The following is a 16,123-nucleotide window of genomic DNA, read 5'->3' as shown; positions in this document are numbered from 1 at the left end:
TGCTCTCATTGTTGATCTCTCATTGATATTTTCACAATCAACTCAAGAATAATTTATAATTTTTATTATGTCAGAAAGGAATTATGTAAGAAATGGAAAATTCAGAACATAAAAGTTTTTTTTTGGGGGGGGGGTCTGGTCGTGGGGCCTGAACTCTGGGCCTTAGGCCACAAGATTAAGATTGGTAGCTTCAAATTATTTGAGATATTCTAGCTATTTTCGTTTTTTTTTTTGGGGGGTGTCCGGTCCTGTGCCCTGAACTCTGGGCCTGGGCGCTGTCCCTCAGCTCTTCAGCTCAAGGCGAGTGCTCTACCACTTGAGCCACAGGCCTATTTCCGGCCTTTTTTTATCTGCTTATGTGGTGCTGAGGAATCGAACCCAGGGCCTTATGTATGCAAGGCAAGTGCTCTACCACTGAGCCACCTTCCCAGCCCTATTCTATTTTCATGTAGAAAGTTAAAAATAATTTCTAATTGATTAAATCACAAGACTCAAAGCTTTAACAATGTCATAGCACAAGATTTTGAATATAAAATCTTTTTTTTGTAAGATGTGTTATTTATACATTTCTTTACTTTTCCATTTTCTTTTTCTAAAAATATATTTTGTGTTGTTGTAGAGGTGATGTACAGAGGGCTTACAGTTACATTAGTCAGGTAATGAGTACATTTCTTCTTGAGCGATGTTGCCTCCTTCCCTTGCTCTCTCCTAGATTTTCCCTCCTGGATCCCCACCCACAAGTTGTAAAGTTCATTTTCCACAGGGTGTCTAGTGAGCACCACTGCTGCATTTGTTCACCTTTTGTCCCTCTATTTCTGTGCCTCCCCTTACCTTCCCCAAAACATGTAAGCTAACAAACAAAACAAAAGGAAAAGACAACAAAAACCACATCAAGAACAAAAAATTGTCATTTCCATTCATTTTATTTTTCTGTAGTAAGTATACATTCTATTAGATAATGTACTCAGATGTAGATACTCATAATTTCAAGTAACAGTTAAATTATATATTTGGCACAAAGATTCAGATTATTCACTAATATAACAGAATTTTTAAGCTAATACTGGATAACTGCACAGCATTTAATATCTTTATGGTATTAAGTTTTTGTGTGCCTGACCTGCAACTTGAACTCAGGGTTGGAGTGCTGTCCCTGAACCTTTTTGCTCAAGGCTAACACTCTACTACTTGAGCAACAGCTCTACTTCTGGGTTTTTTAGTGAGCAATTGGAGATTAGAGTCTCACAGATTTTCCTGCCTGGTCTGGCGTCAAATCGTGGTCCCCAGATCTCAGCCTCCTGAGTAACTATGATTACAGATACAACCACTGGTGCCCAGCAATGCTAATGTCTTTGATTCTTACAATTAGCTTGTGAAGTTTGTAACAAAAGACTGTCTTCTCCAAAAGTAGAAATTGTTCACATTATAATATTAGGTGCACTGAAACTTTTGTAATATAAATTCTACTATTTAATAAAATTTCTAACTTGGTATAAGCTGCCCCTTTGTCTATGTTAAATGCATTTGGAATTTTAGCTTGCAAAATATAAAATATTTGTGACTATTGTAAACAAATTACACATTAGAATATGAGAATATACCAATATATGTAGTAAAACACTTGCTAAAATGAAAAAGAATCTTTATTTTGGGTAGGATGAAGCATTATCTTGTTAATATTTCTTCACATCTACATTAAATGAGTTCTTAGGGCATTTAATGAGTCCTTGCCATCAGCTAGCAATAGTAGTTGACAAGAATATTGAACACTATTAAGAATTCAGAGCTGGGAGCTGGTGGGCTTACACCTGTATTCCTAGCTACTTAGGAGGCTGAGATATGAGGACTGTGGTTCAAAGCCAGCCTGGGTAGGAAAGTTCGTGAGACTCTTAACTCCAAATAAGCATCAGAAAACTGGAAGTGATGCAGTGGCTCAAAGTGATAGATCACTAGCCTAGAGCAAAAGAGCTCAGGAGCAGAGGCTAGGCCCTGAGTTCAAGCCCCATAACTGATTTTTTTTTAAAAAGAAAAAAAAAAGGAAAGAATTTGGCTGGAAGAAGTGTACTCATTATGAAATAGCAACCCCTCTGTATAATGCCTTACTAATAAAAGTAAAATTACTTTTTAAAAAGAATTCAACTGGGTGCTGGTGGCTCACATGTATCATCCTAGCTCCTCAGGATGCTGAGACCCAAAGGATTGAGGTTCAAGATCAACCTGTGCAAAATTCTGTGAGACTCCATTTCCAAAATAACTGGCAAGAAGCCAGGCTAGAGGTATGACTCAAGTGTTAGAGAAAACTATGCAGGTCTTGAGCTGTTGCAGGTGCACACAGTTATCATAATCCAAAATACCACACAAAAGAAAGAATACAAAACAACAACAGCAACAATAACAAAAGAAAATAACAAACCCAGATTAGTTCTTTGCAAATGTGGCAGCATCCAGTAACTTGAGAGAGAAAAATCAGAACAGAAAGAATAAGAAAGGAAAATATAAACAAGTGTGAAGATAATTACTCATATAACTTAAAATAATTCAACCTGTTCCAAAGAAACAGGACTTTTGTTATTTAAAAAATAAAATAGGTATAGGTGACTTTTTTTGCTAGATAGAATTTTTTTCCCACAGCAAGTGTAGAAAACAATTCAGAGTTTAAAAATTTTAGCTTTTGATTGCTCCTTCGCCCTAGTATTGTATTTCAGTAAGAATCATGAACCTCCAGTCTTGTTACAATGACACTGCTGTTATTTTCTACCTTGACTTGCCTGAAGTTAATGATGGGAAACCAAACCTCAGTGACAGAGTTCATTCTTCTTGGACTAACAAATGATGTCAAGCTTCAAGCCCCACTTTTCCTTTTTCTGTTCCTCACTTATATCTTCAGTATCACGGGCAACTTGGTCATCATCACTTTGACCCTGCTGGATTATCGCCTCCAGACTCCTATGTATTTCTTCCTCCGTCATTTCGCATTTTTGGAAGTATCTTTTACCTCTGTCTTTGTTCCCAAAATGCTAGTCAACATTGGAACTGGAGACAAGACTATCTCCTTCGCTGCTTGTTTCACCCAGTACTTTTTTGCAATCCTTCTGGGAGCGACGGAATTTTACCTCTTAGCTGCCATGTCCTATGACCGCTACGTTGCCATTTGCAAACCCTTGCATTACACAGCAATCATGCGCAGGGGACTTTGCCAAGTCCTTGTCCTAAGTTCCTGGTTCTCTGGTTTTGTGGTCGTCATTGTGCCGCATACGATGACTCTTCAGCTGCCATTCTGTGCCTCGAACGTCATCAATCACTACTGCTGTGACTATACCATTCTGCTGCACTTATCCTGTTCAGACACACATGCCATCGAAGTGCTTCAGTTTGTCCTCGCCGCCGTGACCTTGATTCTCACCTTGGTGCTGGTGATTCTTTCCTACGCATACATTGTCAGGACCATCCTGAAATTCCCTTCTGCTCAGCAGAGAAAGAAAGCTTTCTCTACATGTTCCTCTCACATGATTGTGGTCTCACTTTCTTATGGCAGCTGTATCTTCATGTACATAAATCCTTCTGTGAAAGAGGCAACCAATTTTAATAAGAGAGTGGCAGTTTTAAACACCTCCCTTGCCCCTCTGTTGAACCCATTCATCTACTCGCTGCGAAACAAGCAAGTGAAAACAGCCTTCAGAGACATGATCAGTAAGATCATTTTTACAAAAAAGTGAAGACCATGTGAAGCTCATCGTTAAAATAATAAATGTCTAGAAGACTGTAGTTTCCCAGTTTTGTAATTTAAATATGTTTTCTGAATTTTATAGTTGGTATTCTTGTTTTTACACCAATGACGTAAAACTACTTTTTACATTGTTTTCCCATTTTACTTTTCAAAAATATTGAGATGTGTATGTGTGTATGTGTGTTTGCTAATCTTTTGTTGCTATTTTTAATCTATTTATATCTCACTTCTTTTGTGTATATGCTAGTTCTGGGGTTTAAGCTCAGAATCTGGGTGCTGTCTCTTAGTTGCTTTGCTAAGGGCTAGTGCTCTACCACTTGAGACATAACTCCAATTTTGGCTTTTAGTGATTAATTGGAGATAAGAGTCTCATGGACTTTTCTGCCTGGGCTGGCTTTGAATTGCAAGTTTGAGATCTCAGCCTCTTGAATAAATAGGGTTACAGGTGTGATACACTGGTGCCAAGGTAGGGATTACTTTTTTTTTTAAGGCACATAAGTGCATGAATACATGTGAACATGTCATGAAAAAATTGAGAGTAGCATGTTCAGCACATGCTGTATATATGCACTGAAATAGTACCAACAACCCTTTTTAATATATACAACCACCACATTAATAACAAAAAAAGCAAACCTATCTCAGACTTTTACCTCAAGCAAGTTAGTCAGTAAGAAAATTGGCAGGAAAGTTAAATTAGCATGGCATTCTATGAACCTGAAATCTCCATTTACTAGGTTCTTTTAGTGTGTCTGAAAGTAATAAGTGAGTATGTATAAATCTTTTACAGGGATTTCACCATATTTTTCACATGAATATATTGTACTTTAATTGTATTTGACCACTCCAATCTCATGTCTGTCTGGGGTATGGGTACTAGTAAAAGGGGAGAGGGTGCATAGAGTAGGTAATAAAATGAATATGATCCACATATTTTATGTACTTATGTGACATAGAACAATGAAGCCTGATGCATTTGGCTTGAGAATGGTGGGCAGCAAGGTCACACAGAGCGGTGGAAGAGGTGTGTTTGGTCAAGTTACATTTTAGGCACACATGGACGTGTGAAGAGAAACCACTTTGTACTACAAATTGATACATAATGTGTGAAAAACAAAAATAGTAACAAATTATAGTCAAAATTACATGCATGTTGCATTTGAGTTTCCAAACTGGAAAATATTAAAAAGTTTAATAGTATTTTTTCTTTGAATATGCAATATGTGTGGACAGTGTTTGGGACTAAGGTACAGAGTGAATGTTTCACCAAGTTACTGTGTGACTCAATTGCCAAATTTTTAACTAGATATTTAGTCTACTTAGCTGTGCAGCTGGCTATATATAGCAGAATTCTATCATCAGGCAGTCTGCCTCTGGTGGAATTTCACTAAACATGAAATTTCTGGGTACTAGTTGCTCATGCCTGCAATCCTAGCTACTCAGGAGGCTGAGATCTGTGGATCACAGTCCAAAGCTAACCAGAACAGGAAAGTCCATCAGACTCTTATCTACAATTAACCAGCAAAAAGCCAGATGTGGAGCTGTGGTTCAAGTGGTAGAGCGCCAGCCTTGAGTGAAAAAGCCAAGTGGGAGCTGAGGCCCTTAAAACTGTAAATCCCTTTAGGCATCAGCAAGGTCAGAAGACACACTAAGCTTAGAGAACAGGTGAGCCAGGCCCACATGTTGTTAGCTACTACTGTTAGACTGACACTTTCAACTCACATCGACAGCTTCAATTTATAGCAAATAGTTACGTAAGGATTTTGTCATGATGATGGAGGCATAGAATTCCATTGTGTATATATACCAACATGATAATGGTGATGGAGGTTATGTGTGGCTCCAACAGAAGGGTTCCTATTCAAGTCTGTTTTTCCACTGTTGCTATTTAAGTTAAAGTGAGGAGCTTCAACACTGAGTGCCTAATATGGTGCAGTTTGTTAAGGAAATGACTCATTTACTCCAGTCACTTGGTAAAAAGTTGGTTACATAGGTTGCTTTCCTCCTTATGTGTATCAGACATTGATCTTAATTGGCAGTAATAAATATTAGTTTGTATGGATTTACCGTGACAGCTAAGGATCTGAATTATTAAGGCTCTGAGCTATTACCACTATTTGAATCTTTACCAAATGGCTGATCCGACACAGCATTGCACTGAACGAGGGCAGGTGACCATTTAAAGGAGTTGGATTCCCTGTTAGTAGGGACAGGGAAGAAAATACTACCCACCTTATCACACAGATTTTCTTATATTCCTTTGCTCAATTTTGAAAATAGAGCAGTGTAGTAGAAGTGTCTGGAGAAGTTAATTGCTTTTAGACACTGGGATTTCTTTCCAAATAAGTCACCTAGAACAGATAAAATGAGGAAGACCGGGAAAGGTACTGTGTGTTAGTTGGAGCTGCAGCAGCATCATGCATCAGACTATGTGGCTTAGATAACAAGCATTTATTTCTCATAGCTCCAGATGCTGGGAAGCCCAACAAAAATTAAGTGCCTACTATCAGGTGAGCCTTTGCTCCTGCTACTCTCTCTCTCTCTCCTTTATATTCCTTTTATTTTGTTGCTGTATTTTGAATTTGAATACTAACAACATGAGAGTTTTAGTGTGAAGCTTCTAAATATGTACTTATTGTACTTTGAACAATTTTACCTCCTCTCTTATCTCTTCCCTTCCACCCTTTCCTCCAACAATGTTTGAATGATGAGGTTTGATGATTTCATTATGCTCTATCTATATCTATCTATCTATCTATCTATCTATCTATCTATCTATCTATCTATCTATCTATCTATCTATCTATCTATCTATCTATCTACCTGTCTGTCTGTCTGTCTAGCTCATATTTCCATACTGTCTGTTCCTCAGTATCCTTTCCTTTTCCCTTTTCCCATGGATCCCATCGCTAAGACAGTACCCCTTTTACATTCATATCATTTATCATTACTATTAAGAATATTAATTATCATCATCATCTTTTCAGTTCTAGGTTCCATAAATGAATAAGAACATGTGATTTTTAGCTTTTTTTTTTTTGCCAGCACCAGGGTTTGAACTCAGAATTTGATGTTTGCTTGGCTTGCTTGCTTAGCTGGCATTCTATCACTGGAGTCATATTCTAGCCTGGTTTCTTGCTGGCTATTTTAGGGATGAAGTTTCATGGACTTTTCTCCCTGGGCTGGCCTTGCACTTCAATCCTCCAGATCTTAGTCACCTGTGTAGCTTGGCTAATGTATTTGTCTTTGTGAGCTTTGCTTATCTTAATAAGATGATTTCTAAATGCATCCATTTCCTAGAAAAAGGGAATGTTTTCATTTTTCTTTGTGACCAAGTAATATTCCATGATACTATGTGTCCTGTGTTTTCTTTATCCATTCACTATTGTTGGGTACCTCAGCTGATCCTCCACTGTGGCTATTGTGAATAGAGCTGTGAATGCACCTATCTTGCTTATATACTGTTCCTTCACACACATGCCCAAGACAAGTATGGTAGTGTCTTAAAGGAGATATACTTTGATCTTTTGAGGAACTTCCCTATCCTTTATGTTCTTATGCGGCATCTCCTAAGAATATGCACTCAAAGAGAGAGCCTCTTCTTCTTTTCATAAGAGCTTCAATTCTATCATAGAAACTCTGCATTTATCACCTAATGTAACCCTTGTTCCCTCCCCAGAGTCCTTCACACTAGAGATTCAGCTTTTCACCTATGAATGATGTGGGGACACAATCACCCCACTACAGGAAACGAAGTAGATGATTTTCAGTTCATCAACTCAGTCACAGGGAGCATTGTCTTTCCTCTTTTAGATTCTGCTAGGAGGGGCTGGGAAGGTGGCTCAGTGGTTGAGTGCTTGTCTTGCATGCATGAGGCCCTGGGTTCAATTCCTCAGCACCACATAAGCAGAAAAAGCTGCAAGTGGTGCTGTGGCTCAAGTGGTAAGGTGTTAGCCTTGAGCTGAAGAGCTGAGGGACACGCCCAGGCCCAGAGTTCAGGCCCCATGACTGACAAAAAAAATTCTTCTAGAAAAAACAGGCTCTGAAATTTGGTGTTCAGTGTTTATTCTCAAATTCCTTAGTTGATTGGTTATGGTTTCATTGGACTCCCTTTCCTTCTGATGGGCTCCATTCAGCATTCCCTTTGTGATCTCCCTGGATTCATTCTGCTGTCTGTTTATGGGTTCCATGAATGCCTCTATTGATCTTTGTCTATTCTCATCCTGCTCTCGCAATTCCTATATTGCTCTTTGATTAGCTTCCTCATGCTCAGGCAATTCCTGTATTACTTTTTGATGGTTCTTAGCCTGCTCAAGGCATTCCTGTATTAGTCTTAGAGTAGCTTCCTCATGCTCATGAGATTCCTGTAGTAATTTTTGGTTAGCCTCATCATGCTCATGGAGTTCCTGTATTAATCACGGTTAACCTTGTCCTGCTCCCTATCCCGCTCACACTGAGTCCTTTGCAGGCTTTCAATCTTTTCATTCACCATGTTTACCAGTTGTGTTTGTAGAGCTTTTGGGGAGCTCTTCTCTGGATTATTCATTAACTGTTCTGTCACCTGATTATCTTATATGGGAGCTGAGATACCTGGACTTGCCATTTTTCTTGTGTTTCTCTGGCTTGTTCTGCCCATTTGGTATGAAAGTAACACCAATTTTGTGCTAGAACACTATTTTAAGGCAAGCATCAACCAGAGCCCTGTAGTTGCATAGTTAAAATGGCTACAGATACAATCTAATTCAACAGATACAATCTATTCAACATCAAACAACTATGGATTAATGGGCTAAGAACACCAAAGAGGGATTCAGCAGACCAGAAATTAATTGGTTTAGGGAGAATTGTGGGGAAAAATAGGATTAGAGGGATTTGGATAAGTAAAAGGAAAGAGTGAATTTAACCAAGTCCTAATCTCAGAGAGGAAATGGATAGAACAGAATGAAAGGAAAGAGATAAAGAAACAGAAAAAAATGAAAAAAAAAACCCAAAAATTTAAATTTGAAAAGTGAAACACTTACAAATTATGTAAGAAGTAATATGGATAGAAGAAAAGGATAGAATGAGAGGAGAGAGATAAAGGTGAAAAATGAAAAAATAAAAAATAAATTTAAAAATGGAATACTTAAAAATTATATAGGTATAAAGAAATAATACTATTATTTAAGAAGTTAAGCCTAAAAGGTTGTGAATTGAGTAATCAATTTCTGAATTAAGAATGTACACAATGAAGCATAAGGTCTAATAATGGATGACGGGTATATATCTGGGGATGAGCAGAACAGCAATTAAATCACACACAATAAAAAAAAGACCAAAAGGTTAAAAGATATTTACACACACACACACACACACACACACACACACACACACACACACCCCTAAAAATTATGGAAGAAAAAAAACAATTTTTTAAAAAATTAAAAAAAAATTAGGTAGAAAAATGAGCTATTTGACTTTTTTTGCAGGGGTGGGGGAGGGGGGGGAAGATCTTGTATCTCCCCTGTGTCCATAACCAGTCTCTTGGTGGAGTCTCTAGTTTGCTTGTGGTGTTTGGTTTTCCTGTGGTTTGATTGGTTTAAGTCAGTTTTTGAGCAGGCAGAAAAATGCTCTGCCTTACTCAGGAGTTTGTGATCCTCCTCCCAGGCTAGTTCAGTGGGAAAGAGATCTGCTTTGAGTATAGTATAAGTGGGAGATGGCTGTTTCCTCTAGCTTGGAGTTGCTGTGATGAGGCTACGTTCTGGGTAGGGTTGAGACCTATCAGCAATCAGTAGCTTTTCCCTGAGGAGTTAGCTCCTGAGCCACTCACTCACAGAGCCCAGCCTGGAGCCATTCTCAGGATTTATGTTTACTGAGCTTCAATTATTTGTCTTTTACCCCTCCTGGTCTCTAGGCTGCAGTGGGGAGGGGCAGCCTCTGGCTCTGTTTACCCAGTGAAGAAAGTCACTCCTCCGGGGGTGGAGCTTTCTCTGCCTGGGAAGGGTGACTTTCCCGTGGGTGGAGCTGAACCCAGTAGGTCAGGTCAGGTTACTGTGACCTGAATGGCTCCTATTATTTTCTTCCAAGGCCTGAGTTGGAGCTATATGCTCAGATTGGGCCTTTGTCAGTATCAAATATGGAGTTCTTCTCCTGTGGTGGGGGAGGGGCCACCTTCCCATGGCTGCTCCTTGAGAAGGAATGAGGATGTCTTGGGGGTACTCTTGCCAGCCTCTTGGTTTCTGGGTTGTCCATGGTCTGCAATCAGCAGGATGAAGATTTCTGGTCCTTGTCAGTTCTTGCTGGTGATAAGTAGAATATGCTTGCACACTGCATCTGGTACCTTTGTCCCAGGCTCTCTCTGTTGATATGGCAGCCTTGGCAGCTGTTGTCTCCACCACCACCATGGACAGCAGCAAGTGCTCAGACCTGTCTCCTTGACCAAGCTGCCTGGATTTTTTCCTCTCTGGTTAAACTCTCTGTACTGTGAAGGCGTACTTGATGTGATTCTCTAGCCCAGGACTGTTCACTGGAACATTAAAACTGCTTTCTATGCAAGAGCTTGTTTAGCCTCCAGCTTCTCCTTCACCATGTTCCTCCGGACTCCTCCAATAAATATTTTTACAAATCTGTATCTCACAGTCTGTGTTCAAAGATTATCTTTGCAATAGTTTTTATGTGGATCAATACAATTCCTACTAGATACTCAATGAACTCAATTAAAAAATTTAAAACATGTTTAGAATGGTAAACACTCAGAAAGTAATTCTTATGACCTGAAAGTATTTAGGTCTATTATTTTGCTGTTCCAGTGCCTTAGTCTGAGAGTACAAGTTCCATATTTAGAGTAAGGGACTATAAAGGAAATCAAGAAAGATAATTGCTGCCTTCAGTTGTTTAAAACCTGCTGGCTTACAGACCTGTGTGTATGAACTTTTTGTTTTTGGTCATTGGTAAGGATTGTTGTTATTATTGTCACTTATTAAACACAGTGCCTTATTCTGACTGAATAACTTTCTGGATAGGGATTTACTAGTTCACATAGTAAATAAGAGCAGGGATTGAGCAGGGATTGGGACTCTAACAAATTATAAAGGTTATGCACAGTAAATATTTTTGAGAATACATGATTAGAAAAGCCATAAAAGGTACCAGTAAGACTGACAATTATGAAATTTCTGAGTCATGCTGGCCACATGTAAAATGCTGGGTAGATACTAGATGTAGGAAGTGGATAAGAAAGAGGAAAAATGAGTGTAAGCTGTAGACTTGTGATTGGTGATGAATTTTTGTCTTTTTTATTTTTATCAAATATTTTTATTATTTAGGATATTACTTCAGTAGTTACAGTTTCATCCAAAGTTTTCAGAAGGTTGGATTATGATTGTGAGAAAGCTGAAGAAAGTTTAGGTGGCACCTAAACATTATGAAATCTGAGTGGGCTGGATAGAATATATTTGATAATTAACCTCTTAGGATGAAGACAAGTGGATTCTTGAGCCTTTCTACACACACACACACACACACACACACACACACACACACACACACACACACAGCTTTTGACCTTTTCTACTTGTTCTAGACATATATTAGTTATTGCAAATAAGGGAAATGATGGGACCTATGTTTCTTTGGGCCTGAATTATTTCACTTTATGTAATTTTTTCCAAATCTTTCCTAACAAATGGGGTGGTGTCATTCTTTTTGATGGAGGCATAGAATTCCATTGTATATATATACCACATTTTCTTGATCCATTCATCTACTGAGGGGTATCTGGAGTTGTTCCATATCTTAGCTATGGTAAATAATGCTGCAATAAACATAGTTGTGCTGGTAGCTTTAGTATAGCCTTGTTTGTGATTATTTGGGTAAATGTATGGCTGGTGTTCTACCACTTAAGTCACAGACTATTTGTGCCCATGCTTGCTTTGAACCATGTGTGATCTTCAGATCTCAGCCTCCTGGGTAGGTAAGACTACAGGTGTGAGCCAGTAGCCTGACTGTAAGTACAAATTTAAGTTATATTACTTGAGTTTGGCATGCAGTATTTTTATTATCATAGTTTTCATATTACTTTTTTTTGCTTGCAGTTTCAAGTCTATAAATAATAGCTTTTAAAATAAGTGTATGCTGGATGCCAGTGGCTCATGACTGTAATTCTAACTACTTAGTAGTCTGAGATCTGAAGATCATGGTTCAAAGCCAGCCTGGGCAGGAAAGTTTTGTGAGACCCTTTCTCTTATTAACCACCAAAATGTTAGAAGTAGAGCTGTGGCTCAAGTGGGAGAATGTCAGTCTTAAGTGAAAAAGTGAAGAGACAGAGCCCAGGTCTCCGAAAGAAAGAGGAAATGTCTAATAACAACTCTCCCCATGGCTCAAGTGATGGAATTCTAGCTTTGAGATAAAAAGCTAAGTCAGAATGTTAGGCCCTGGGTTCAAGCGCTGGTACCAGCACACACACACAACAGCTCTCCAGTCACACTTCATTTCTTCCACAGTTACCAGCACCACAACCCAGTGTCCATTCTTTTTTTTTTTGTTGTTGGTCATGGGGCTTGAACTCTGGGCTTGGGCACTGTCCCTGTGCTCTTCACCTCAAGGTGAGAACTCTACTGCTTGAGCCACAGTGCCACTTCTGGTTTTCTAGTGGTTTATTGGAGATAAGAGTCTCTTGGACTTTCCTGCCTGGGCTGGCTTTGGACCACGATCCTCAGATCTCAGCTCCTGAGTAGCTAGGATTACAGGCATGAGTCACAGGCTCACAGTGTCCATTCTGAAGGCCATACAACCTGCCAAGAATGGTGCTGTCCTGGGAAGGACAAGGGCCTGCACTGCTGTCAATTACTAAAGTGGCTTCCTGGACCAAGGCAGCTACAAATAGCCACAGGTGATGTTGGCTGCTGTAGAACTGCAATAGACAGAGGCCACCTGTGTTTACCTGGCACCAGAGTTGCTTCTTACCACTGTCCACAGGCACAGCCTGACCTGGGGACAGAATCCATTAGGATCTGCCCAATGTTAGGGTTCACTTTTCGAGCCATGAATTCCAAATCAAAATCCTGTGCTTATTTACCTGTTCTGCCTCCAGTGAATGGAGTCTTGCACTAAACAGTACTGCTCAAGTTCAAGGTCATAGAGTTGAAGGCACTGCCATAAACACCAAAGCTGATGCTAAATTGGTGACACAGATGTCTCATCATCATAAAGACTTGTACAACCTTGGGGGTGCTCCCAGGCCGATGCCACATTTGGCAGTGATGGAAGCTTAAAATATGAATGCATAGGCTTCTGTCTGGTGCAGATAGATCTTTGAGGTTCCATGTGTGCCCACTGGCCTGCAGATACCCGGGAGGCCTGAGTTAAGAGGGAGGATTGTGGCAGGGACAGTCATTTAGCCACTAAGGCTGATGCTAAGTGGGGTTGTACCTAAGGTTTATGGTGACAGAGACTTGTGCCATCTCAGGAAGGAATCGTTTGACTCCAACAGTGGCAATAATGAAGGAAAATACATCTATCCTAATGGGAGGCAGAACTCCTATCTGCTAGTAGAGTAGGTCTACTGTCTCAAATTGCAAGCTCTGGCCAGGGGATAAAGCCCTTTGGCTTCTGTTTCATGCCAGATGTCAGCTCTAGGACCTTAATAAAAATGGGATTACTACACTGGGTGCTGGTGGCTCATATCTGTAATTGAGCCACTCAGGAGGCTGAGATCTGAGGATCAAAGCCAGTAAAGTCCAGACTCTTAATCTCCAGCTAACCATCAGAAAACTAGAAGTAAGCTGTGGCTCAAAGTGGTAGAGTGTTAACCTTTAGCAAAATTGCTCAAGGACAGTGCCCAGGCCCTGAGTTCAAACCTCATTACTGACCCCCCCCCAAAAAAAAAAAGATTACTTGCCAATGCTATTTCTATAATAACTGTAATTAGAAAAAAATCTACACTTTTGCTATTAAAATCATAGTTACATTATAATTCTTTTTATTTAAGACCTCATAAATAAGCAACAATAATTATGATTAAAATAATTACTACATAGAAGAAATTGTTCTAGTGAGAGTACCATAAAATATTATTTTCTTACTGATATAATTCAAATTCTAAAATATTATTGGAGTTAAAAATTAGCTAAAAGTAAAGTTCTTGTTCAGTAGAACAATGAACATTTCTTTCTCTTCTTAAACATTCAATTTACTGTTTGTAAATTAGTGATTCCTGTACCCCTTATGTCTCCTATGTATCATTAAAATAACAAAACAACAAACATTTAAAATAGAGTATAAACCTCTAGCACTACTAAAAGTAAACAGGGTCAATTTATGTATAAAAACATGTATATGCACACATATATAAAATTATATATATATTTGTTTGCTTAAACACAAACATAAGTAAGCCAATGTTCTGTTCTGTTCAGAAGTACATAAAATATAAAATGACCTTAGTTCTTTTTTTTATTGTGAAAATATTGTACAAAGGGGTTACAATTACATGGGCAAGATAATGAGTACATTTCTTATCAAGCATTGTAGCCTCCTCCTTTGTTTCCCCCCCCCCCACCGCCTCCCCACTCAATCTTCCCCATCCCCCACCAAAGTTGTAAAGTTCATTTTTGACATAACGACTTGTACATCTCATTGTTGCAATGGGTCCACCTGAATCCCTATTTAAACGATTTGCTTTTTCTCTTCCCCTCCACAAATTATACCGACATCAAATACAGTGAAAGCAGGGATTATACTGTGGGGGAGGGACATACAAAGCAACAAAGAAATCATCTTATAAATATGTTAGAAACAATTGCATGAAAGAAAAAAACATTTGAATACATACCTTAGGGTTCAAAATGACCTTAGTCCTATCTTCAATTATTTTTTTAGTATATATTTTTTATTGTGAAGATACTGTACAGAGGGTCTACAGTTACATGAATAAGGTAATGAGAAAATTTCCTATTGAGCATTGTTACTTCCTATCTTCAATTATATGAGATAAATTGAATAAAATCATGATTGAATTGAATAATTGAACAAATTAAACAATTGAATAAAATAATGATGTACATGAACTCATAAAAAGACTTTCATGTAAGTATAGGAAATAAATACAAAATAGTGTAAACTGTTGTATTTCTGAGGAGATAAAAGTATGAAGAGAGAGAAAGACTAGAAGAGGATGTTTACTGGATTCAAGTTAAAATTGTCTGCCCATGTCAGATATAAAATCACATTCAGATTAAGTTTTTGAGGCAAGTACCTTTCTCACAATGTCCTTTAATGCTTGTTTCACCTGCTGGTTTCTCAAAGTGTAAATAAATGGGTTCAACATAGGTGCCACTGAGGTATTAAGCATGGCTACCCCTTTTGTCAAAGACACTCCTTCTTTGGGAGATGTTTTCACGTACATGAAGATGCAGCTTCCATAGGAGATGGAGACAACAATCATGTGTGAGGAACAGGTTGAAAAAGCCTTTTTCCTTTGTTGAGCTGAGGGGATTTTCAGAATTGTTCTGAGGATGTAAGCGTAGGACAGAAGGATTAGTGTCAGGGTGGTCATCAGAGTGAACAAAGCTAAAACAAAGCTCATGAGCTCTAACGTGCTTGTGTCTGTGCAAGAGATTTGCAGCAAAGGAGCAGAGTCACAGGTAAAATGGTCGATGACATTGGAGTCACAGAAGTCTAGCTTCAAGCCCATGGCTAGGGGTGGAAAAATGACCAAGAAACCAGCCAGCCACGAGCTGATGATGAGCTGGTAACAAATCTTGTTTCTCATGATAATTGTATAATGCAGGGGCTTACAGATAGCCACATAACGATCATAAGACATACAGGCCAGGAGAAAAAACTCTGTCGAGCCAAGGAAGATAAAGAAAAATAGCTGAGCAACACAAGCATTATAGGAGATAGACTTGTCCCCAGTTAAAATGCTGATCAGAAACCTAGGGTTACAGACAGAAGTAAATGAAATTTCCAAGAAGGAGAAATTCCTGAGAAAGAAATACATGGGGGTCTTCAGGTGGGAATCCAGCAGGGTAAGGGCAATGATGGTTAGATTTCCGGTGACGCTCAGTATGTACATGAGGAATAGAAAGAAGAAAATCACAACCTGAAGCTCTGGGTCATCTGTCAGACCCAGGAGGATGAAGTCAGTCACTGACCTGTTTCTCATCGCTGATGGCTTGTTTATGGTAGATCTTGCTGATAAAGGAGAGCCAGAGGACAATAAAGTGTGAGTCAGAAGAGAAGAATAAACACCCCTATATTTTTCAAGTACCATTGTATTTTGGCATCTATTTTGACATGATATACTTGGGGCTTGTGTTTTGGTGTGTGCATGTCCTTTGATTTATACTTTTTGAGACACATGTATTATGGTAATTCTAGTACCTGTTATGTTTTTGTTCTGCCTCTGACTATTCT

General features: G+C 38.9%; 2 protein-coding genes across 2 annotated transcripts; one reads left to right on the top strand and one right to left on the bottom strand.

Annotated features, from left to right (window-relative positions):
• The first annotated feature begins 2,780 nt into the window (after nucleotides 1–2,780).
• Nucleotides 2,781–3,716, top strand: LOC138841577 (olfactory receptor 2AP1-like). The gene has a single exon (XM_070042340.1). The coding sequence runs from the start codon at nucleotides 2,781–2,783 to the stop codon at nucleotides 3,714–3,716; it is 936 nt and encodes a 311-aa protein (XP_069898441.1).
• Nucleotides 3,717–14,939: 11,223 nt separating this feature from the next.
• On the bottom strand, nucleotides 14,940–15,872 carry LOC138841581 (olfactory receptor 6C76). The gene has a single exon (XM_070042354.1). The coding sequence runs from the start codon at nucleotides 15,870–15,872 to the stop codon at nucleotides 14,940–14,942; it is 933 nt and encodes a 310-aa protein (XP_069898455.1).
• Between the last annotated feature and the right edge of the window lie 251 nt (nucleotides 15,873–16,123).

Source organism: Dipodomys merriami, unplaced genomic scaffold, assembly GCF_024711535.1.
Source record: "Dipodomys merriami isolate MVZ:Mamm:240054 unplaced genomic scaffold, mDipMer1.0.p SCAF_10, whole genome shotgun sequence".
NCBI classification, from domain to species: Eukaryota; Metazoa; Chordata; class Mammalia; order Rodentia; family Heteromyidae; genus Dipodomys; species Dipodomys merriami.
The sequence above is the reverse complement of the archived record's forward strand: the minus strand, read 5'-3'. Positions and strand labels throughout refer to the sequence as shown.

What these genes read in the sequence shown, in the direction of transcription:
- LOC138841581 (XM_070042354.1), bottom strand. Translation starts at nt 15,872, where the DNA reads ATGAGAAACAGGTCAGTGACTGACTTCATCCTCCTGGGTCTGACAGAT.
- LOC138841577 (XM_070042340.1), top strand. Translation starts at nt 2,781, where the DNA reads ATGGGAAACCAAACCTCAGTGACAGAGTTCATTCTTCTTGGACTAACA.